Consider the following 24,383-nt stretch of genomic DNA (forward strand, 5'->3'; position numbering starts at 1 on the left):
TCAGTCTCTTAAAAGTAAGAACACATCTTTAAAAACGCCTCACAAATGTTAAGTTTCATTTCACTGAAGTTTTTATCCAACGAAAAGGAGCCTGCAGGTGATATTTTCATTATCATCATGGAAATAATGAATATTAAAGTTGAATTTCCGTATTTCTCATAAAAAATGAAAACTCATGATGTATCTCTCAAGATTAGAATACATCTCTAAAAACAACTCACGAATACAGGATAATTTAACTGAAATTTCTATCAAATGGGAGGAAATTGTTAATTTGTCTGAGAGTATTTTCACTGTCATCCTGTGGAAGTAATGCATATAAACGACAGTTTCATTTCCAGTATTTTCCATGAAAACAATAAAACCAACAATGTGTTATTCCGTCTCTCAGGAATAAGAACGGATCTTTAAAAACACCTCAAAAATATATAGTTTCATTTCACTTAAGTTTTTATCTAACAACAGAAGCAAATAGTAAATTTGTTGGGGACTATTTTCAGCGGCGGAGGTATCCACATTTCTAGTGAGTATTAGGATGAATGTTGCATTGAGTCAGAATAAACTACATTGTGTGTATTTATGAATAAATCAGGCTTTAGATACACGCACAACAGAATATGACCTCATCTTTTAAACTAAACTGTTACTAGAGTTCTGAGGATGTTTTTTATGCATCGTGAAGCAGTCATTGATCCTCACCTTGCCGGCGTAGTGCAGAACAGAGAACATGAGTTTATCTTTGTGTTGTTTGGGTTTGGAGAACTTGACGTGATCCGTGTGGGTGTTCAGCAGTTTGTCCACGAAGGAGAGGTCGGTGGCTTTGGGGAACCAGCACTCCTCGTCCAGAAGAGCCAGGATACCTGGAGGGTTGTTCTGCAGGACGGAGAGGGAGACGGAGAAAGTCTTTTTACATTTGTTTCCTTGTGATCGGTGTTAGGACATTTGTCCATATATGGGTTTGGATGTAGGTACAAAAATATAGTTCTTATTGAATATTGTAAATATGTTTTTATGGCTAGACAAGGATCGGAATTTATCAAACAAGAGGCTGTTAAATAAGTTATAGTCACTTGCAGTTGCTTTTAATCCTGCTTTCCAAATAAATTCTACAGTCGACGGCTGCAGCACAGAAACCGAGCCCATTATTTATTGATTTGAATAATTGATAAGAAGAAACATTGCTTTCTTTTGCATTCATCAGTTGTGCAAATCTGGCATTGATTTTGTTTGCAATCACGTTCTATTCACTTGCACTTATGAAATGTAAGGATATTTTTTTACAAACTGTAAAAGTGTCTATTGTTGCTCAGTTTGTAACAGATGAACGGCGGAGTGCAACAGCTTGTCAAGTCCATTAACAACCAAAGATGGCAAATGCAACAAAACCAACAGTTAGGTTTAGGCAACAAAACCAACAGTTAGGTTTAGGCAACACATCCAACAGTTAGGTTTAGGCAACACATCCAACAGTTAGGTTTAGGCAACACATCCAACAGTTAGGTTTAGGCAACAAAACCACGACCATAAAACCAAACCGACCGGCCTCTCGATGAGCTCGATGCAGGGCAGCAGGTCGAGGCCGAAGTCGATGAAGTTCCACTCGATGCCCTCCCTCTTGTATTCCTCCTGCTCCAGGATGAACATGGTGTGATTGAAGAGCTGCTGCAGACGCTCGTTGGTGTAGTTGATGCAGAGCTGTTCAAAGGAGTTATCCTGAGGAAGAAATTAGAGAATGACGTTAGCACGATGAAACAAAGCAAAATGTTTGGTTTCGCTGAAAAGCACTCACCTCAAAGATCTCAAAGCCGGCGATGTCCAGGATACCCAGGAAGGAGGACGACTGCCTCTTACTCTTGTTCAGCGTCTTGTTGACTCTGGCGAGGATCCAGCGAAACAGACGCTCGTACATAGCCTTCGCTAGAGCCTCGATCGCAAAATCAGCCTGGATGGAGAAAGTTTAGGATTCATTTTGGGATGATTTTACAGCTTTATGCTGCTGGAAAGTGATGCAACAAACTGGTTGCATTTACCTGCTGCTTGGTCTGCGCCTTCTGCACCACCTCTCTGCCCACTTTGATGCGAGGGGTGAGAATGGCGCGGGTGAAGTCGGTGACGTTGATGCCCTGCAGGTGACAAACCTTCTGTGCAGCTGAAGGGGGTTGATGGGTGACAGCATACAGAGAAGGTCAGACTCATGTTTAGAGGGTTAATTCACAGAGCCGCCGTTGGTGTTATTATTTTTATAAAAAGGTTACCGGTGTTGTCGGGCATGGTCGCCTGCTCGCTGTTCCTCTCCTTCTCAAACTTGACGTTGCCCAGCTGGAGCACCGTGGACACCACCTTCAACATCCCTGCAGAGAGGAGGAAGATAGATATTAAAGATGATCTCCAAACATAAAACGGCAGCACGATGAACGCCCTAAACTACATGCAAGTTGTTGTGTTGGAATCAGTGTATTGGTTTATTTTGTATGTCTTTTAGTAAAACCTAGTGGGGATTGTGAATAACTCCACTAAAGAGGATAGTAAATATTCAGAGTAAGAGGAAGTGATGTTCAGAAAGTACCTTTTTGAACTTCTATTCCTGACCACTTCCCCTTGACCTCGATAGAAGACGTCATGAGGTCAAGGAAAGGTGTGAAGGAGAATTAATGAGGATTTAGGAAAAGACAACAGCAGAGCTTAAAGAATCCTACTATAGTTTCCCGAAACTACGAATTTATTAGTTATTTCTGCTTACTTTGTTTATTATACTAAAATGAACTTGGTGAAGAGAACTTTCTGGTGAGGAAACTAAACTAATGAGCTTCGGTAACCTTTAATAAAAAATCTGAGTGAGAAGGAACCATCCGCAAAACCCGGATAAACTCAGATCTTTAAATTGTCTGAACTGACCTTTTATAGTCAACCGTGTTCATGATTTTTTGATTAACTAAGCTCATGTTTACTGCAATAACATGAGTTACTGAAACACAGTTCTTTTTTGCTTTAACAACTTAAAATTAATTAGCTTCTTCACTTGAAAATTTTGAGGCAACCGTTTTTTTTTGTTTTTTTTAAGTAAAGTCAACTTATTGAAATTTACAGTGCAGTCTTTTCCTGGAATAAATTCATTTTAATTTCCTGATTCCTTTCCATCTTTAGTAGAAATCCTAAATGGACCATCATTTACTAAATGAACATCATGCTGTATTGAAGAAGACTTGAAACTAGAGATTGAGACCATAAACTCATGTTTACAATGTTTACTGAGGGAATAAATCAAGAGAGAAGTAGAGTCATTTTCTCATAGACTTCTATACAACCAGAGGAGTCGCCCCCTGATGGACATTAGAGAGAATGCAGCTTTAAGACACTTTCGCATCGGCTTCACTCGGCAGAACCAGACGTTGCTGCCTGGTAGCAGTTTGTACCTATTCTCTCCTCCTCGGTGAAGCCCATGATCTCCATGGCCTCCAGAGTCTCTATAAACATCTCGTCGTCCTCCTGACCGGAGATCTCCACATGGCCGGCAACAAGGAAACGATAGCTGCTGAAGTCCTCCAGCAGAAGCTCCTCTGTACATAAACACACACACAGCAGATAAAATCTACTTAGTCTTCAATCAGAGGAAGAGTACAGCGGCTCATCGTGGATTTATTAAACATGAATTTATTCATCTTCAAACAACTTCAAAGATTGTTTTCACCTTGAACGTGTATGGGGATCTCTTAAAGTTCTGGATGTTCAGGGACAAAACTGATTCTAAATCAGATAATATTCCAACAAATATCAAACTGACTATTTAAGGGCATTAAAGTCTCCTTGCTCACCCTTCAGCTTGTCTTTGGCTCCTGCCACCATGTAGTAGAAGATGTGGAAGGCTCTCTCGGTGTTGCCCTGACGGATACAGCGAGACTTCTCCAGCAGGTCTGATCCGGTCAGGAGAGGGTTAAGAACATAACCAGGTCTATTTTCATGTAATATTTTAAACACAGTGGATTATATACTCGATCTTAAAGAGGATACAGGTGTCGATATTGGCCCCGACTAAATATCCAGTCACGTCGAAGTTGAGCTTGATGAACTTTCCCTGTGGATGGAGGAGACAGTAGGTACGTGAGAAACCAAACATGTTGAGTGTTGTGACTCTTAATCTGAATAAAAAACTCACAAAGCGAGAGGAGTTGTCATTCTTGATGGTCTTGGCGTTTCCAAATGCCTCCAGGATGGGATTAGCCTGCAGCAGCTGCTTCTCCAGCTCCCCCTGCAGCCAAAACAAGGTTACACGCAACGGAGTACTTTTACTCAAAATGAGTACAATATTGAGGTACTTTACTTTCCACCTTTCCACCTCTACAAATTTAGAATGCAGGATTTTAACTTATAGTATTGCTACTTTTACTTAAATTGAACATCTGGATACTTCCTCTAGCACCCTCTGTAAAGTAAAATGCTTATCTATGTGTTCTTATTCTGTGTATTTAACAGTAAGCATGCACATGACAGCGATGTATATTAGATGTATAGTGACATCACAGTGATGCAGTAAGTTCTGTGATTGTGTTTGTTTCTTTGTTGCAGTCAAATCACAAAAAAAGAATCAATGATGAGTTAAACTTCTTGTGTAAAAGTTTTCTACTCACGTAGGCCAGAGATCCTGCCTGCTGCTGCGGCTGAAGAAAGAAACATAAAAACACAAATTGTTTAGAAAATCCTCTTTGTTTATCTTCATGGTATAGATAGTTTTTACTGCAAAAATTGGGCTCGTAAGATTGTCTCGTAAGAGTTAATTGTGTTTTATAAAAAATAGTGAGGAGTTACATCTAGAAGACGAGATGAATAAACTCCATTAAATGATCTGTTCTTGAAGTTCATTATTGTGATTTTAACTTGTATTCGTAATGTGTTTTTTGTTAAATCCTTATTTGGCTGCTCGTTTCTAATCTTTAACCGTCTCGATGACATTTTCCACTCACAGGATTGGCGTCCTTCTTGCCCTTGTGTGAGGAGGCAACGACAGCCAGGTACTGAATCACCTTCTTGGTGTTTTCTGTCTTCCCTGCTCCGGACTCACCTCTGGAAGATGGAGGGGGGTGAGGCGAGGGGGAGGATACACGAGATGGAGGATGAAAGAGTTTTTCTTTTTATATTCTGTGACAATATTCATTCATGACAGTAAATAAGAGCTGAAATAAATGGAACATCAATCGAATAGTTGATTGACAGAATAATGGGCAATAATTCTGATAATCAATTAATCGTTAAAGCCAATTTTAAGCAAAAGTTCTCGAGGTCTAACGTCTTAAAAGTGAATATTTGCTGTTTTTATTTGTCTTCCATGATAATAAAATTAGTATTTTTGTCCTTTTTGGACAAAAACAGTAATTTTCAAGCTTTTAAGCATTTCATATCTCTGTTTTCTGACATTTTACAGACCAAACCATTAATCTTAATAATTGATTTATTGATGATTTGAATTGTTAGATGCAGCCTAAACATAAATCCAAGTCCCCCACAGTGTAAATCATTACATCTTTGAGAGATAACATATGATTGAAGTCTCCAGTAATGAATGTAAGTCAATGCAACGTCTCCTTAAGTGATGGAAGTGTGTGTGTGTGTGTGTGTGTGTGTGTGTGTGTGTGTGTGTGTGTGTGTGTGTGTGTGTGTGTGTGTGTGTGTGTGTGTGTGTGTGTGTGTGTGTGTGTGTGTTCACATCACATGCATGGAAAAAAGTTTTGTTTAGACTCACGTGCAGAGAATTGACTGATCCTCACGGTCTGTGGAGAGGGAGGGAGGGGGAGGAGGGAGGGACATTATGTGAAAGCTGAACTCATTAGTTGAAGCCGAGCTGAACACACCAAACATGAACTCTGCAGGCGGACACACGAGAGCAAAACAGCTCGGGGATCTCGTTCGGGGGGAGATTAGCCTCCCATCACTCCCGACGTCTAAAAATAGCAGGTGGATGCAGAGGCTCCGCCGCTGTAATCTGGTCTGCCTGCTCCATGTATGGCCATTCTGGGGCTGAATGGAAAGAACGGAGTCGGTCTGAGGTCAGCTGCGGACCATCCGGAGACCAGACGCTCACGCTCCGAGGCTTTCATTTTGTAACTTTCAAAAACTACTCTGAGACTGAAAAAGTATTCTAGAAAATAATAAGTTACTACGATTCTAACACATTTTGTTTTGGAGGTATATTGTGCTCTAAGTCAGCGTTTTTAAACGTCACCTTTTCCTCCTAGAACTGTATAGTAGTTACAGCAGTACAAGTAGTAGTACTAGTACAATATAAATATATATTTCAAGTCTGGTCTCTTTCCCATAGACTGTATATGAGAAGTGGACCTCATTGGTTTGTGGAGTGCAGTTTTGAAGCCTTGAGTTCGACATTTTGGCTGTCGCCATCTTGGATTTTTGCAACCAGAAATGACAAGAGAGGGAGGAGCTAAGTACAACCAAATGCTGGTTAAGACATTTTTTAGGCAACCAGAAATTTTACAATTAACTTTCATGAAATTATAACACACTTTAAAAAAAGGTAGTCATCACCCAGACCGGACAACACTGTTTCAATCACAGTAGCCCCACCCTAAAGCATACCCTGCTTTATGGTCTATTTGACTCTAAATGGACCATAATTTATGAAATGAACATCATGCTGTATTGAAGAAGACTTGAAACTAGAGATTGAGACCATAAACTCATGTTTACAATGTTTACTGAGGGAATAAATCAAGAGAGAAGTAGAGTCATTTTCTCATAGACTTCTATACAACCAGAGGAGTCGCCCCCGATGAACACGCAACTGAATAAAAGTACTTATTTTAACCCAAACCAAGATATTTTACTAAACTTAACCAATTGGTTTAGTTGCCTAAATGTAAGTGATGACAAGAGGTCCTTACAAAGCATCCGCATGTGATGAGTTGTTAAAAATTTAAATAATTATAGCCTTACCAACCTTTCCTTTATATTATATTCATGATATCAATATTTCATCTTTTAATATCACATTATCATTAATACCCCTATATTGTGACACCCTTAATTGCAGATCACGTTAAATGGCTTAAGGGATCTGATATGCTAAAATTTATTATTTTGCTATTTGTGTGAACTGACCCTTTAAACTTTGCATTTTTAGTTGCATTTTTAGTAGAAAAGGAATAATGATATATTGTTGACAGGCTGTTTATATTGGCTGTTTATATTGATATATATATATAGGTCACCTTGCATCATGTTCCTGTAGGCGTTGTCTGTGATGGAGTAGATGTGAGGCGGCACCTCGTGGCGTTTCTTGCCCTTGTACATTTCGATGATCTTCTCCGAGTAGATGGGCAGCATCTTGTAGGGGTTCACCACCACGCAGAAGAGACCCGAGTACGTCTGTGGGTGGAAACCAGTAACATTTACAGTGGTCCATCTGGTTTGTTCATAATGTTAAATATATAGAAAGCCGAAAGTGACATTAAATGCCTCTATTTTCACACATTTTATGTTTAAAACGCTTCCATTTACCTTTAACCCTCAAATTCTCATATAAAATGGTTTGTTCAGATTCATTTAAACTCATTTAAATCTGCATTTAATGTATTGTTATGTAAAGTTATTGTCTTTCTTAACTGTAATGTCATTTATTACCTTTTTTATTGTTATTACTTTTACTGTTTCTGTTTTACCATGTAAAGTGCTTTACAAAATAAATGTATTATAATTATTTTGTTCATGCCACACAAGGTAAGCATGCACAGTTTTCATGGCTTTCTTCAGCTCACCACTAGTGCCACACTTTTATCTTTTTACACAGTTATTCAAGTTTACTTAATTAATTGTTTGTATGCTTTGCTTTTTTTGGCAATATTGTATCGTATTGTGTAAGTACTGTCCTTATTGTTACCTTATTTAATTTTTCTATTGTATGAATTTGCATGTGGGTTTGTGTCCAATAAGATGGCAAGTTTGCGTTTTTCCTCTGTTGTTCCTGTAGTTATTTACAACCGACTCAGGAGCTCTGAATTGATTTTCGGGCCCCAGTAGGTAAATAAATAAACTAAATTGATATACAAGACAGCATGAAAGAGCTTCACAAGCCACAAGCAAATAACAAACAACCAAGCAGAAGCTCAGTCAGTTGGTTTAGAGTTAAGATTAGAGCCTGCAGCAAATTAGAATCCGATTCAGAACGTCCTTTCAGACATTTCATAGTTTGAGGAAACTATTCTGACGATCATGAAAATTCTATTTTTCGAGCAAAAAAATCATGAAAAGAGGGAGGCAAAGACAAGCAACCGTGTCTTCATTAATGGAGCAAGTGAATAGTTTTAAGATCATGGGAATCAGCATCATTAACAACCTGCCATGGTCATCACACATCTCAATCCTGGTGAAGAAAGTTTAAAAAAACGGCTGTATTTCTGAAGGGAACCTAAATGTGCTTAATTCCTGTTCTGGGTTGTTGTCAACTTTTAAAGAGGAGCAATAGAAAGCATCCTGACTGGAAACATTACAAACTGGCATGAGATGTTCAGGGTCTAGGACAGGAGGAATGTAAAGCAGTGATTAAAACCAGAACATCATTGATACCCATCTACTAAAGCATCAGTGATATTGGTGACAAGAGGTGCCTGCGCAGAGAATGATATTAAAGACAAGACACCCTATATTATAGTTTGTTATGTCTGTATTTTCTACATTTCGTTGTACAAAGTCAATAAATTAATCCTTACACCTTTTCTTCATCTTATGTGTTAATAATTTCAAGGGTTCGGAAAGAAAAAAACAACCTCCTTAAAATGTCACCCTTTTGTCATATTTTTTATTATTTTCTGACATTCTATAGACCAAGCAATTAATCAACCTATCAAAAAGATAATCAGATTAAGTGATAACTAAAATAGCCATAAAACGCAGCAGTTATTAATCTAATCTGCACTCACACACATCAATACATACACATATTATAAAAGCCTTCACACTAACATACGGCAAAGCCTCTCAAACTGTATTTATCCCCAATTTGTTTTTTAAATTGCACAAACCCTGTTTTAATCTATCTTTTATTGTGTATTTTACAGTCTATTGGGCCTTTCTTTATGTTTCATGCTCTAAAAACTGAAATTGATCGCACTTGTATGGTCACATTGTGTTAATTATGTTTTCTTCTTGTCTGAAATTCTGCTTTTTGTGACTTATGTCTGTGAAAAGCGCTACATAAATACATTTTACTTACTTTTGCTTTCAATTTGTTTTAATTGGAATTTAAATTTAGATTGCTATGAATATATATTTTCTAAATATTTATTTGACATTGTGTGTCTCCGTATCATCTTCCAGAGGGTTACAGCTCACATTCAGAGACGAGTGATGAGCATTTTTCGGCTGCTCAGTTACTGTCTGCTCATATATGGACTGGAGGGACTGATCTTCATGGCTGTCTGTATTAGATGCATCAGCGTGGATTTTAATTTAACATCCCCCGAACCTTATTAGACTTTGTAAGAAGGAATGAAAAAATAAAAAACTTAAGCTGTTGATCCTCCCGAGTACATCCTGACTCTACGTAGCGAGCAGCATGTCTGCACACTGTCCCTAAACAAGGACTTTTACACCTGAATCTGGTGAACGTCAAGCGGTTTATGAGCGTCTTTACTGCAAAGTTCTCCTGATGTTTAGATTTAAAAGGGCTGCTCTTCTTTCCACAGAAACAAAGTCAGCTTGATTTTTATTTAACCTTCTTTATTTCACATTCATCCAGAGTGTTTATGCGTAAAGACTTTTAGAGGGGAGAACACCAAGTCGTCCGCAAACATCAGTAGGTTATTTTAAAAAAATGAAATATTCTGTTTGTTTTTGAAGTGATGTTGAATAGAAGGTACTTATATTAAGACTGGGGTCTAAAACACGGTATTTTAGTTTATGTTTCTTTATTAAATGTCCGTTTTGGTTTCTTGATGTCTTCAGTTTTATGTTGGTTCTGTCTTTTCTTTTACTTTAAAGACCTACAATAATTTGTGAGACAAACATTTTGTTGTGAAGTGATGATGTGTTTTCAAAAGTACCTCAAATGTGAGCTGTACTTTTGTACAATTTGCTGGAAAACAATGAAGTAAGAAGCTTCTACAGCAACTGGATGATACTTTCATTATACAGCGTTTTGTTGTCTATTCGGTACCTGTGTTGTTATTGATTCTTATACACCTTTTATTTTTATTCTTGTTTTTAATCCTATGATGTTGTAATTTACTTTTCTATTTTAGTTTTTTTTAAACTATATTTACCTTACTCTTATTGCTGTTATATTTTTCATTGGGGTTGGTACTACTTCCTATACAATTTTTACATATTACACTATTGTATGCATACTTTATATTATTTCTCTATTGTTAATTCTTATTCTTCTGTTGTAATCTTTGATCAGTTACTGGCACAAGTATTTCCTTCGGGTTCAATAAAGTCTTGTCTTTCTTTCCTTTGTTTCTCTGAAGGACTAACAAGTGATTTTATTGGCATATTGCAATATCATGTTTTATCGATTCGTGTGTGTGAAAACGACAATAAAGATATTTTTTCAAATCAAATGTATCAGGTTAGCGTTAGCATTACCCGCTAAGGTATGCATTATGTGTGGGTCCTCTCAAATACAGCAGTACAAACGTGTGTGTGTGTGTGTGTGTGTGTGTGTGTGTGTGTGTGTGTGTGTGTGTGTGTGTGTGTGTGTGTGTGTGTGTGTGTGTGTGTGTGTGTGTGTGTGTGTGTGAGTGACTCACATAGATCAGGCTGGAGAAGTATCTCTCCCGCAGGTTCTGGAGGACGGAGGCCTCGTTGAGGAAGGTGAGGGCGGCCATGTCCTCCACCTTGCTGAACTTTGGCGGGTTCATCTTCTGGATGTCGTCTTTCATCACCGTCACCTTCTGACCGTTGGGGAGCTGCACCAGCACCTGCAGCCACAAACACACTCTGTATTAACATCTGTTTGGAAAAACGTCACATACAAACTTAAGAAATATGCATTAATGTCCAGCAGCTCTGTGCAGTTTCTTGAACTTTTGGGAAATCATTTTTAAAGGAAAACTGAATAAATTCAATTCTATCCCCAAACAAAAGTTCAGCCCTCCTGGAATAAGATTATATTTTTCAGGGCCAGTTCTGAATGTTACCTATTTATTAAATTTACTGTGTGCATAAAGACCGTAAATTGACATGAACTTATAGGTAAAGTACCTGCTGGCACCTTGAAAGGTCTTAATATTATTATTATATTTATTGCCTCATTTGTTTTAAGTCCCAATGATGCAGCATTTGAGCGTTGTTATCTTCTGTACTGAAACAGACTATTTGAGTGGTGTACAGATACAAGAGGGATTTACATCAAATCCTTTGCATTCAATTGGACCGCTTGAAAGCGGGTGGGGTGAGCTTGTATTGATGTCATGGTATTATTGGTCGATTTTAGTTAATGTGAGCATACTTCATATTTTGTTTTACAGGAAGAAAAGATTGATTTTGAAACACAAAGAAAATAGATTTCTGGGGATGTGTTCTAAAATGGTGTATTCATCATTTAATCAGGACTTTAAGCCTCATGTATCTATAGAAAAAAAACTTGTTGGCGGAGATACATGTTGTTTCAGGACCACGGACAGCGCTGTTTGTTGTTTGTCGGTGTGGAGCTGTCCAGTACTGAAACGGAGATCAATAAACAGACAGAAAGCGTCACTTTGTTCGGTTCTTTTTGTGGTTGTAAACATAACATAGAACGATAGAACTGCTGATTTTGACCTTTTGAATAGTTTTTTTCATTTTTTTTCGTTTGGCAAACGTTTTAAAAGTCTAGTCCTTGTCTTAATCATTTGGTTTGTTATTGTTCCGGAACTTTTAGTTAGTGTTACACTTTGCTTTAGATGCTAAAAAACATAAGAGATAAAAAAAATGCCATTTAATTAACTTTAATGTACTTAAGTCTCATTGGATATCTGAACGTTCGGTAGATGCTCAGAAAAAACTGTGTGTTCAGTTGTATCGGTACCATGTGTTAAAAGAGTTAAAAGTACTAAGAAGTAATGTGACAGCAGCAGCAGCATCTGAAAATGATGACATCATCAGTGTTACCTCGTCACCCTTCTCCTCCTTGATGCTGGCCGCCTCGAAGCCGTCCTTCTCCGACGGCACCCACACCATCTTCTTGGCTGACCAATCGGCTTGCGCCACCCCGCTGTTGCGGAAGTCGTTGTCCAGGAAGAGGAACTTGCTGTCGTCGGCGGCCGCGTCAGCCATGTCGCCGTTAGCGGTCGAGTCGGTCTCAGGCTCGTTGGAGTCGATCGAGGGCGGTTCGGAGGCAGTCGAGCTGACGTCTGGATCGTCGACGGCGACTGGGTCGGCCTCTGGTGGCGCGATGGGAATCGGGTTGACCTCTGACCTCGGTTTGACCTCTGACCTGCGGACAAAACAGAGGACAGAAATCAAAAACTGAGTTCATTGGATAAAACGGCGAGTCCTCACCCAATGAGGATGCAGCAAAAGAAGACTCCAGCTAATCCGTCAAGGAATAGTGCGACACAAAACTCCAAACTGTAGTTTTTACAGTTTTGGTTCCTGCACACATTAAACAAACATAAGATGTAAATCAGAAGCATTTTGTTACCTTTGGACAGACGCTAACTGTTTCCCCCATGAAGCTGTATGCTAAGCTAAGCTTAGCATACAGCTTCATATTTACCGTAGAGACCCAAGTTCTATCGATCTTCTCCTTTAAGTTCGAGCAAAAAAAAAAGTTTTTCTACGAATGTCAAACTATTCTTTAAAGACTTTCTTGAATTGATCCCAATTCACTTTTTGTTTTACGTTGCACTTCTTAAATCTTTAATATTTCTATACTGTTTTCTTAAAATTATTTTATACTTTTTTTTGCAAATTGCAATATTTTCGATTGTATATTTGAACCTTTTTATGCTTTATGGAAACCACTTTGAATTTGCCTTTGTGTGCACAACTTTTGTGCTGCACAACTAAACTATCCTTGTCTAAAGTGCAGAAGAAACTGAACTTTAAAAGAAAACATAAGTAAAGACTTTGACCTTTGGTTTCAGATTTAAAGCATTTCTCTGTTACTTTTAATATTTATGCCCAATTAAGCAACAAAAGTTAAAGTTTTGAAAAGACACTAAAGTCCCGGTCTGACAGAACTGAGAACTGATCGCATTTTAATTTAAGAAACTTATTCTTAACATTCAGCTGAGGAGAATAAAACATCCATCCATCTATTTAAACCGTCACACAGCTGGAATTACCACACAGAAGACAAACGAGCATCAATAAAACACATTTTTCTGACTCTCAATCTGCTGCCTTTTGCATCCGACTGTCGCTCAGATGGACTTAATTTGTTTTCAGTGACAGATAAATCTAGATAACGGCCTCTGGACATTTCCCTATTGGTTTGTGATGAGCTACTTACTCCCTTATCCTCGTCTCTGCCTCCTCGCGCAGGTCACAGGGCGGCTTTGACCTCCCATTGAACAGCAGGCAATAAAACATGAAAAGCAGCACACAGCAGATAACCCCTATAATCAAACAGCTCGGCTGCCATGCTGGAATGCCCATGTTTGGCTAACCCCTTTGCTCCTGGTAGCTTTGGTAGCCCAAAGAGGGGGATGCTAGGGACTTAGCAGGCATGCTACCTTATAAGGTGCAGCTCCATGTGTGTCCAGCCAAGCTTACCGTTTACACCAAAATGGTGACATGTCACAAGGTGCGTCCATGTGTGGCCACTGGCGCAAAAACAGGGCAGGTATGTGAGCAGGAATTAATATGCAACATGTATTAATGGAGATTTATGACATATTTACTGAGAAATTTAATGTCAATAAACCACATTATAGATAAAAAAAACCCATCCTGGATCTTTCTTTGAATCCCTTTAACACTTCAGGATGATGCAGCAGGCTGCTGGTTTTGAATTAAACTTTATTTCTTATGTCTTATTATTACTCTTTAGCAGCAAACATAACACATACTGCTTTAAGAGTGACAGAAATGTGACTTTTAGGCATTAACAAGCTATTTTTTCAGGTAATTTTGCATGTTTAACAATATTAATAGCCTTAATTGAACATGTAATTTCAGCAGAATTCCTTGCATTAAAGTATAGTAATAACCTATACATGCCCCCTGTGTATTAAACATGTTTAAATAAAGTTATAGAATATATAAATAAATAAAAGTCTGTATACTCACTGTGCAGTGTTTCAGCCCTCAGTGCAGGATGGAGGCTCAACTCAGGAGAAATGAGAATATCATGTCAGGTAAATGAACTGATGATGAGGATGATGATGATGATGATGATGTCGTCCTTCCTCCCTCCACACTATTTAAACCAGCGCCCGCGACACCTGGGGGTTTCCCAAACTTGGCAGCGGCCCCGAGCGACGTCCATCCAGCCAATCACAGCGAAGAGGAGAGGTTTAATTGTTCTGCCTTCAAATTAAAAGCTCTGAATTTGTGGTTTACTGTTATTGAGAATGATGAATATAGAGTTTGTTAGGTAGTTGAGTATGCTATTTACTCTCAAGCAATGTACTTAGTTACAACCTTAAGGTGCTTGTAAATAATAATAATAATAATAATAATAACTTTATTAAATATACAAATAGAAGGTCAATAATGTACAATTTTACTTGAATATTTCCATTTTCTGTTACTTAAACTTCTACTCCAATACATTTCAAAGGTGATATTACTGTCAGTAAATAATTTATTGGTGCAGAACGTTTATTTGACAGCTGTAGTTACTTGTTAGTTGCTTTCCTGATTAAGAATTTAAAATACAAGCAAAAGATGAGTTTATACAATAAATAAACTAGTTGAAACTGCACTTGAGGACAAAAATCCAAACCTACAACATTAATGTCACACTTCTGTAATAAGAAATAACATTACCTCAATATAAGCCATTCCGCTTTAAAATGAGTATCTTTTAATACTTTGAGTACATTTTGCTGATAATACTTCTTTACTTGTTTATGTTAACACTTTTGTATCGTTACTTTTATTCAAGTACAGAGAACTGTTTACTACAATAAGCATTTAGATCACTGAAGAATAAACTATTATTCATGTATACTTATCTTTACAATGTGGAAGTGGTGTCAAAACTGACATTTTGTATGTTTGAGCCGTATACTCTTCATAGCTAGATTCCTTTAAAAAATTTAAACATTGTATTTCTCAGCGTATAAAAAAGAAATTCTCTTATTGAGAGTATGTGTTCTGAGAATGTTAAAGCCTGTATGTACCCAAAATTAAAATAAGTAATTTAGCCCCTTTAATCTAGAATATTAACAGTAGGCGAACCTTAAAGCTGGGTTTGTTTACGCACAGTGAGAGTATATAAGATAAGATAAAATAAGATAATCCTTTATTAGAGGATGTCGCATGTGCACAGATTGTAAAGCCCTCTGAGGCAAATTTGTAATTTGTGATTCTGGGCTATACAAAATAAACTGAATTGAATTGAATTGAATAGTCCCGCAGCGGGGACATTTGCAGGATTACAGCAGCATAAGGTAAAGTGCACACAAGAGACAAGATAAAAATGAAATGAAATAAAAACAAGTATTATAAATAAGCAATAAAAAACAGTAAAAGAAATCCACAATAACTGAAATATTATATGTACAGACACAAATACATTCAAACACTTCGTACTGCATGTTTTAAGTAAATACACAGTTTTCTTAAAGGGGGGCATATTTCTCAAAATTACCCCTCAAGGTCAATAAGGTCACCTATAAAAACAAAAAAACTACTTTTATTTTGAAAGGTTTTGTATGTGACTTGCTGTAGTTTTCTTGTTTCCATGGCGACCACACCTTTTTTTTGGACTACAGGTGAAAAGTTTTCTGGACTACAAGTGAAATGTCTGCCCCGGCTGGCCGTCCGGACCAGGAGCACTTTGAGAAATTATTCACCGTGTTTGACTGCTCTCCGCCGGACGACGTGTCCCACGCCCGGCTGCTGTGGAGCTCGCTGTCCCTCCTCCCGCCGCTGGAGTCCCGGCTGGTGTCCTCGGACATCCGACAGAGGCTGCCGGTGTCGCGGCCGCAGCGCACCACCACCACCACCACCACCACCACCGGCCCCAAACAGCCGAGTTTAGAGCCCGGTCTCCGGCTGGAGGAGAGGCGGCGGTACGCGGCCATGGCCGACCAGAGGAGGGAGACCATGGCTCTGCTGAGGCGGCAGAGGGAGCAGAGGATGCAGAAGGAGCTGGTGTCTCTGGACTTCAACCCGAAGATGAAGTCCAAGCTGCTGAAACCTCCAGAGTCCGAGACGGAAGAGGAGCTGGTGAAGCAGCTGCAGTAGAAACACTGAGAAGAAGTGACTGTAAACATGACTGTAAACACTATTTTAATCCAAGCAGATTAAGTTGGACATGTTTTGTTTCTAAATAGGATGAATTCTCCATGAAGTCTGGTGTTGAGGCTGAATACTGCACATATTATAGCTGTAAAGTGGACTGAAGATGAGTGAATAAACTGCTGTTAACAATGTGATGTTTTTCAGATATGTTTGTTTGCAAATTAGACACAAAGTACATTTGAGGCTGATGCAAATTGAACAAGTTCAACCTGATTATGGCACCAGATAAAAAGTCAGAGGATCACCAAATGTATTCATATTATTGGCCACTTTAAGAGGCTCTGCTCTCCCACACAGGTGTGTCCAATTATACCTGTAGGCAGGTGTTTAAGTGGAGCTTTGGCTTGTCATAACAGGAAGTACTGCAATTGTCAAGATTAATTTATATGAATTAGAAACATTTATAATTAAAATATATATATACAGTACCAGTCAAAAGTTTGGACACATTCTCATTCAATGGTTTTTCTTTATGTTTATTTAAAAAAAATTCTACATTGTAGATTAATATTGAAGACATCCAAACTATGAAGGAACACATATGGAATTATGTGGTAAACAAACAAATGCTCAACAAACCAGAATATGTTTTATATTCTGGTTTGTTGAGAATTTTCAGTCATTCTCCATTCAGAGGATCGGCGGTTCGATACCCGGACGATGTGTCCTTGGGCAAGACACTAAACCCCAAGTTGCTCCCGAAGGCTTTGCCATCGGTGTGGACTGGATGTTGTATGAATGTTAGTCAGAGTCTGATGGGCAGGTGGCACCTTGCATGGTAGCCCTGCCTCATCAGTGTGTGAATGGGTGAATGATATGTAATGATGTGTAATATAAGCTTTGAGGTACTGATTGTAAGTTGCTTTGGATAAAAGCGTCTGCTAAATGACTGAATATATATAAAATATTTTAGATTCTTCAAAGTAGTTGAATGAGAGGGTGTGTCCAAACTTTTGACTGGTACTGTATATATAAAATATAAAAAATAAAGCTGTGTAGGGTATGTTATGGGATGTCACCAAGATGTACTAATTAGTATTATAACAGTGTACAAGTACAACAAAACACCAAAAAGGGTGACGTCAATGTACATGCATGGGCACATTGTGATATGTTGCTTTGTGTCTCTTTGTACTCATTTTGTGTCGTTTTGGGACATTTCTTAGTCATTTTGTGTGGTTTTTTGGTCATTTTAGTGTCTCTTTGTAGTTTTTTGTGAAGCTTTGGACCATTAGTAGTAATTTTGTGTTTATTTTTTGGTCTTTTTTTATATAGTCATTTTGTGTTTTTACAAACATTTTGAAGACACTACAGGTGAAAAGGGTAAAAAAAACAAAACTAATAGATATCAACATGAAACTTCACCGGTTGATTACTGACATTAAGATGATTATGTTTTGTATTACAAGTTTTCTGAAATGGTGTGTTTAAATATGCAAATGAGGCATTATCTAATGGTAACTTTTGGGGAATTTAGGAGAAATGCCAGTAGTTTCTCATCTTAAAGAAATATTTCAACCTGCCTTTTTTTTTAGCAAATATAATAAATAAAATTGAACTTTCTGGTTGTATTTAAACTGCTGATGTGTGTCAGCAGGAGCTGACACACATCAGTTTGCTTCAAACCGCATTACGTAACGTGAAGTGAAGCCTGTGTGATATTCAAATCCCAAACCTGCAGTGGAGAAGGCCCAACCATAATAGGATAAGAAGAAGTCTGCCGACTGTTGACTTTAGCTAATTTGGTTAAAGTTTTCAAAGCACACGGAGGCTCGATGTCTCTAAACTCTCTTTAACCTCTCAAACCATCTGTATCCGTGTAATTCCCCCTTAAGCAGCTTTAAAGTGATCCACCACCTTAAATCCAGCCTCACTATCAACAATCCTCTTCTGTGCTCGCTGTAATAACTTTCCTCACTGATGAACAAAAGCTCAGGATTATGTTTTAATGGGACCAGCAGTATGTTTAGTTATATAGTGACAGAAAATATGATATGAATAAAAAGTGGATTGTTGTTCAGGAGAAACTTTACAGTTAAAAGTTTTTAGTCTGCATGCAAATAGAAGCTGTGGTCACTGATGTCAGATATAATAATTTGTTCTAATGCTAAAGAAAAACTTCTTAACTTGGAGTCAGTTTATTAAAGGATGAATCTGGTTATAATCTATATTTTCTCTTCTTGTCTATCAATCAAATGAAAGAATTGATTCTGAACACTCGTGCCGTTCTCTTTGTTTACCTCTTTTATCTTACATCTCAATGCTTTCACTAGTAACCCTGTGTTTGACTTCACATTGCTATGAATTGTGGGTAATTCCCTTAGGCAGAGGCTGCTGAAATGCAGACTTTCAGATAGTATGCATCAAAGTCTGTGAGTGTGGAGGTTGGGATTTGGTCGGAGTTTCAACAAAGTTATTTCAATTCTTCCTGATGAGAACATCCATCCATCTTCCGTAACCTGCTTATCCAGTTAAGGGTCGCAGGGGTGCTGGAGCCGATCTCAGCTGTCAATGGGCGAAGGCAGGGTACACCCTGGACAGGTCGCCAGTCTGTCATATAGAGACAAACAACCACTCACACTCACATCCACACCTACGGGCAATTTAGAGTCTTCAATGCCCCTAAGCTGCATGTCTTTGGACTGTGGGAGGAAGCCGGAGAACCCGGAGAGAACCCACGCTGACAGAGGGAGAATATGCAAACTCCACACAGAAGGTTGTCCAGCCTGGGAATTGAACCTGGGCCCCTCTTGCTCTGAGGCGACAATGCTAACCACTACACCACTGTGCAGCCCCTGATGAGAACATGAATGTCCTAATAAAATATGATGACAATCCAAAAGTTTTTTGGTGTCACTAGAGGAAAAGTTGTTTCAGTCTGGACAAAAAGATGTGGACATTTATTCTTAATTCCTAGAATATCCTCCAGTACACATGCAGTACTGGTTCTGGTTTTAACATGCCCAGTTAGAGCTCATGTGTAATGATACAGATATGCCAGAAGATGTCAGTAAAATCTCATTTATGGACTTCACTTGATCTACAACTCAAACAGTGTGTTTGAGTAGATTCTACTGAGACTGTAAACTGTATTCCACAGATAAAAAGGTGAATTTAAATTGAGAACTACACCCATAAGCTTCCTGTATGTGCTGCCTTTAATGCCAATACTTCAGCATGACTTCCTGAAGCTCTCCGTCTGTGTTGGTGCGTGATTACCGGGCCTGGACGTCTCTTTCTCTCAGGGGTGAAAACAGATCGCTGTAATATCTTCACGCCAGCTGTCGCTCGCTCAGTCAGCTGCACTTCATCACCGCTCAGTGAGAGACGAGGAGCTCTGAGGGAGCGCGACGGTCAGCCGATGTTCCTGATATTTATCTGACATTTCATTCAGAGTCTCAGGAGGCTTTACGGTCTGATAGCAGAGACGATCGGATGGATGTTCAGCTGCACAGCGTTGGCAACGTGTTGCTTAAAGTCTGGCAGAATCTCTGTTTCTTGTCTGTCCACCTTCTTGAGTAGAGAGTTTTTAAATATGCATCAAGGTTTCATAAAATCTCAAACCAGACAAGACAGCTGTTGAGCTGTGTCAATACTATCTGCTGTTTTGGATCAATTATGTTTTTTTTAATGTTCTTTACTTTTTTATGAGGTGTGAATACATCCTGTAGGCTCTAAAATTCTAATAAATAATTAATTATAACCTCTCAATACTGTCTGAGTAATCTTTAAAAAAACAACATGTAGTTTCACAAAAAAGGCTCTTAAACAGCTTTTCACTGTAGTTTTTAACAACTCAAACAGGAGGAAATACTTTGGCCTCCATATGTACTTGTTTGGAAAAGGGCAGGCAGGTGATTGGATGAACCATCTGTCATTCAAACTGTAACCGAAACCAGTAGGGAGTTAGGCAAAAACAACTTCTCCATCGTCTTCTTTGTTATTGCAGCTACGCTAGCCTCTTAAAGAGCGGCCATGTTGTTTTGAACAAAGAGTCGCCTCTCTGTGTTGTCACACACACACACACACACACACACACACACACACACACACACACACACACACACACACACACACACACACACACACACACACACGCGCCTAAGCCACGGCCCTAGCTGCCAGTAGCTCCTCACCAGCCCAGTATGATGGCAGGTCAAAGCCATAATTGTTGGGCAGGAAGGGAGATGATTTAATCCAACAAACACTGTACTTTTAACCACGGGACCAGTGTTTGAGAGTGTGTTGCTGTTTTGTTGTTGTGGTTTTTGTTGCCTAAACCCATAGCCTGTATATAAGAAGTGGACGTAGTCGTCGTGACTGCTTTTATGAAGCCTTGAGTTGGGCAATTTGGCTGTCGCCATCTTGGATTACGGCAGTCTTGGCTTTTTGCAACCAGTAATGGAAGTGACCATATTTGGACTGAGGAGGAGCGACGTAGAGACTCAGTATATGTCTCTGTTAGAGACCTGTCAACCACTGTGTAGCCCCACCCTAAAGCATACCCTGCTTTATGGTCTATTTGACTCTAAATGGACCATCATTTACTAAATGAACATCATGCTGTATTGAAGCTAGTGATTGAGACCATAAACTCATGTTTACAATGTTTACTGAGGGAATAAATCAAGAGAGAAGTAGAGTCATTTTCTCATAGACTTCTATACAACCAGAGGAGTCGCCCTCTGATGGACAGTAGAGAGAATGCAGCTTTAACACATGAAGCGTTGACTTCACTTGATAGTACTGGAGGTTGCCGCCTGCCTAAACCTAACTGTATGTTGTTATTTTAAGCCCAACCAAGATGTTTTCTCATAAGATATCATGATATCGTGAGAATCCAGCTGTTCCAAGTCAACGTTGACTTGTTTTAACTTACAACCGTAGCTTCAATAACCTAACAAACGTACTTATTATAAGCCCAACCATGATGATTTACCAAACATTACAACGGAAACTTGTTGTGTTTTTGTTTGGTTTCATTTACATTTCATACATTAAGCACATGTTTAAAGCAGCGACCATAATCCAAAGCATGATTCTGAATAATATTTAGTTTTAGTGGAATGTAATTTTGTAGGAGACAGGGTTGAGCAGAGAACAGAAGAAGAAACAGTAAAAAAAACAAAAAACCTGATGATTACAAACACAGTGTTTGTAATCATCAGGTTTTTTTTTTTTTTACTGTTTTGGGAATCAAGTGTTTGAAACACTTGATTCCCAAACCGTCCCCACAACAATGGAGCTGTAATTAAAGTGTGTGTGTCATCCATTTATTACTCTCTGTATCATGCTGAGGCAGCTGTTCTGCCCGCCGACGTCTACCTTAAAAAAACATATTAACTGTTATTCATTTAGTTTTTTATTAAGTACATTTTTGGTGTGTATCCAAAAGTCACAAACAGACACACAAACACACCAGTCAGGTATTCAGACGGCCTTCTGATAGGCTCCACGCAATCAGCTGGGTTTGTTAATAAATGACAAACACAACACACGTTTGGTCCTCTATACTCGTGAGGATGAGAATTTACATAATGTATTAACTTTCCAAAGTAAAGGTCTGCAGCTCACACAGCTTTGGTGTGTACTCGACTGATTCATCGGCTCTAAAGGGAGGCAGTGATAGTCTTCTGTCTTTGTTTAAGTCAAAGACAGAAGACAGTTGGTGAACAATGTTACATTTTAAACTTGGAAAAAAGCGTTCACTAACTTTAATTTATTTCTGTCTTTAAGAAATTCCAAATGTTCAGATTTCAGTACTTTTTCTCCCAGGACATCGACGCTTGGTAAGTCGCCATTGGTGTCTTGATACCGGAGCACAGAGACACCATTCAGCGTCTTTATGATACGCTCCGGGCTTTCAACTTACTCCAATGTAAACCCGTCTGTTTCTTTATTAGACACTAAGAGAAACAGACGTATGATAAAGAGAGAAAGTCCGCTAAGGGACAATTGGAGGTGTGTTGGATGGGTCAAACAAACTGTGGACTTTTGGGTCACCTATGAAACCAAAAGTTGAGTGAATTTTGGTTAACGTGGACCAAACACAACTGTTTAGTCCTGAATTTAATGATTGGACATTAAGGCTGCCTGCGTGTCTATTTATTACCTTATTAAGTCCTGCAACAGCCACAGACTCCAGATGTTTTTTCTTTCTTTTTAGTCAGAGCATTTATTGCTGTCAGGATATATTTAGAACTTTAACAAAAATATCTAAAATGATTACTAACCCTGCATTAACGTAAGTAAGTTGTTGTTATTCATGCAACGTTAGTTAAATAAGTTGCGTAAGTATGCTACGTAAATTATAATAAATCAAAGTTTAGTTTTGGTGTCACTTGGGAGACAAAGAACAGTACTCTGGATAAAAAGTCCTTTGTGTTTTTTCCTAGCCAGCAACCCGACCTCTATGTGTTTTTTTCCTTTCTTTATAGTCACGTAACTTCTTTCTTTCCACCCGTCATAATTACTATGACCACTAGAGGCTGATCTGCACGTCCAAAACTGAGGGGTAAATAGAGCGTCACAGTTTGACTAAACGGCCCCTGACTGAGTATCCGTATGCTACAAGAGAGAACGGGTTGGATTCATTGCTTTTGATAATAGTCTTTCTTTAAATACCCTAAACAACTTATATTATTAATATTTCTATCCTAGGAAAATTAGAATAATGATTAGAAATTGATTTGTTGTAGTTTACTGTTGGAGGTGAAGTTGGTTCAGTTAAGGTGCATCTGTCAGCCTGTAAATGTGTTTTTCTGCCCCCTAGTGGCCAAAAATGTAAAACTGCTTTAAATTGTTTGAATCCTCTGCTATCAAATTAGACTTTTTGCATTTTCTCTTTTTGACCTTTCATGCTCGTCTGTGGTTAAATAATACAACACTTGGAGCATCAAAGGGCCTTCGCTCCCTGATGCAACCTCTCAGTAATCGTCCAGTTAGGGAGCCAGGAAGCCTCTCAGAGCTCTGGAGGGTCCAGTCTGTTGGCCAATGTGGGTCAACTTCTGTGGGGTCGTTGTTCGGCAGATTGGGTCATTAGACATTTCTTAAACGTTTGTTTAATGTATTTTAAATACAAAATACTTATATAGACTTGTAAACATGTAAAGGCTTGTAAAAAAAAGGGTTGGAACCTAAAGACTCTGGGACCAGGCTGGTAAAATAAAACATACTCACGGTTTAAAACAGGGAAATGGACCAGTATGTTCTACTGGGCGGGGACGGTCAGGTAATGGGGAATGGGGAATGGTGGTGTCTAGAGATGTACAGAGAGGAGATAATCTGTATTTGGATCTGTATTTGGATAGAAGTTAGGAAGTGGCCGTGGTTTATACCAGAAGTTATGTTAAATTGGGCGAATATTGTCGCAGACAAAAAATATAAAGATATCCCAGAAAATGATTTAGTATTCTATCCACCTAATAATTAATGAGGAAAAATAAGGATTGCAAGAGCCAACATAGGGCTGGAGGGATGGGAGGTGGATGGGAACAACAAAAGGTGATATTTCAGCCAAGAGACCACTGTTTGTTCCTCATGTAGAACGATTCAACGTTGATTTATTTCTAACGTAACTTGTGTACTTCAGTAACGGCACTTTAGTAGTTATTTTAACCCAAACTAACATCTTTTCCTGAACCTAACAAAATATTTCACAATCTTTTCGTAAACCTAACTAAGCAAATTCAAAAAAAAATTCTCAACCTAACTTAGTATTTTCCGATCATTTTTCTGAATAAACCTAACTGAGATGTTTCCTTCTAAGATGGAAGTTTATTTAAAAAAAGACTGTATTCATTTATTGAGTGAAAATGAACATGTTTCCAAACTTTCGTAGAAAAACGCATGAAAAATGAGGTATAACTTTTCTTAATATGTCATAAGAAATGTTCTTTGAGGATATGTTACACACAGACACGTCATTCATTGCTTCCCTCACTGAATAATTGCGATCATCATTGGGTAGAAGAAATATC

General features: G+C 38.5%; 2 protein-coding genes across 2 annotated transcripts in view; one reads left to right on the top strand and one right to left on the bottom strand.

Moving 5' to 3' along the window:
• The window catches only part of LOC129098803 (myosin-11-like), a 32,474-nt gene extending 20,213 nt beyond the window's left edge, over nt 1–12,261 (bottom strand). Inside the window, exons 1-15 of the mRNA XM_054607910.1 lie at nt 12,097–12,261; nt 10,755–10,925; nt 7,218–7,374; nt 5,735–5,762; nt 4,959–5,058; nt 4,626–4,655; nt 4,154–4,246; nt 4,009–4,072; nt 3,813–3,911; nt 3,414–3,557; nt 2,256–2,351; nt 2,031–2,149; nt 1,790–1,942; nt 1,540–1,713; nt 700–873 (exon numbers count right to left, since the gene is read on the bottom strand). Coding sequence (XP_054463885.1) covers nt 700–873; nt 1,540–1,713; nt 1,790–1,942; nt 2,031–2,149; nt 2,256–2,351; nt 3,414–3,557; nt 3,813–3,911; nt 4,009–4,072; nt 4,154–4,246; nt 4,626–4,655; nt 4,959–5,058; nt 5,735–5,762; nt 7,218–7,374; nt 10,755–10,925; nt 12,097–12,261 — 1,767 coding nt within the window. The remainder of the gene's footprint in view (nt 1–699; nt 874–1,539; nt 1,714–1,789; nt 1,943–2,030; nt 2,150–2,255; nt 2,352–3,413; nt 3,558–3,812; nt 3,912–4,008; nt 4,073–4,153; nt 4,247–4,625; nt 4,656–4,958; nt 5,059–5,734; nt 5,763–7,217; nt 7,375–10,754; nt 10,926–12,096) is intronic.
• Nucleotides 12,262–15,861: 3,600 nt separating this feature from the next.
• hoatz (HOATZ cilia and flagella associated protein) lies at nt 15,862–16,517 on the top strand. The gene has a single exon (XM_054608244.1). The coding sequence runs from the start codon at nt 15,901–15,903 to the stop codon at nt 16,345–16,347; it is 447 nt and encodes a 148-aa protein (XP_054464219.1). The 5' UTR covers nt 15,862–15,900; the 3' UTR covers nt 16,348–16,517.
• The last annotated feature ends 7,866 nt before the right edge of the window (nt 16,518–24,383 follow it).

Source organism: Anoplopoma fimbria, chromosome 11, assembly GCF_027596085.1.
Source record: "Anoplopoma fimbria isolate UVic2021 breed Golden Eagle Sablefish chromosome 11, Afim_UVic_2022, whole genome shotgun sequence".
Lineage (NCBI taxonomy): Eukaryota > Metazoa > Chordata > Actinopteri > Perciformes > Anoplopomatidae > Anoplopoma > Anoplopoma fimbria.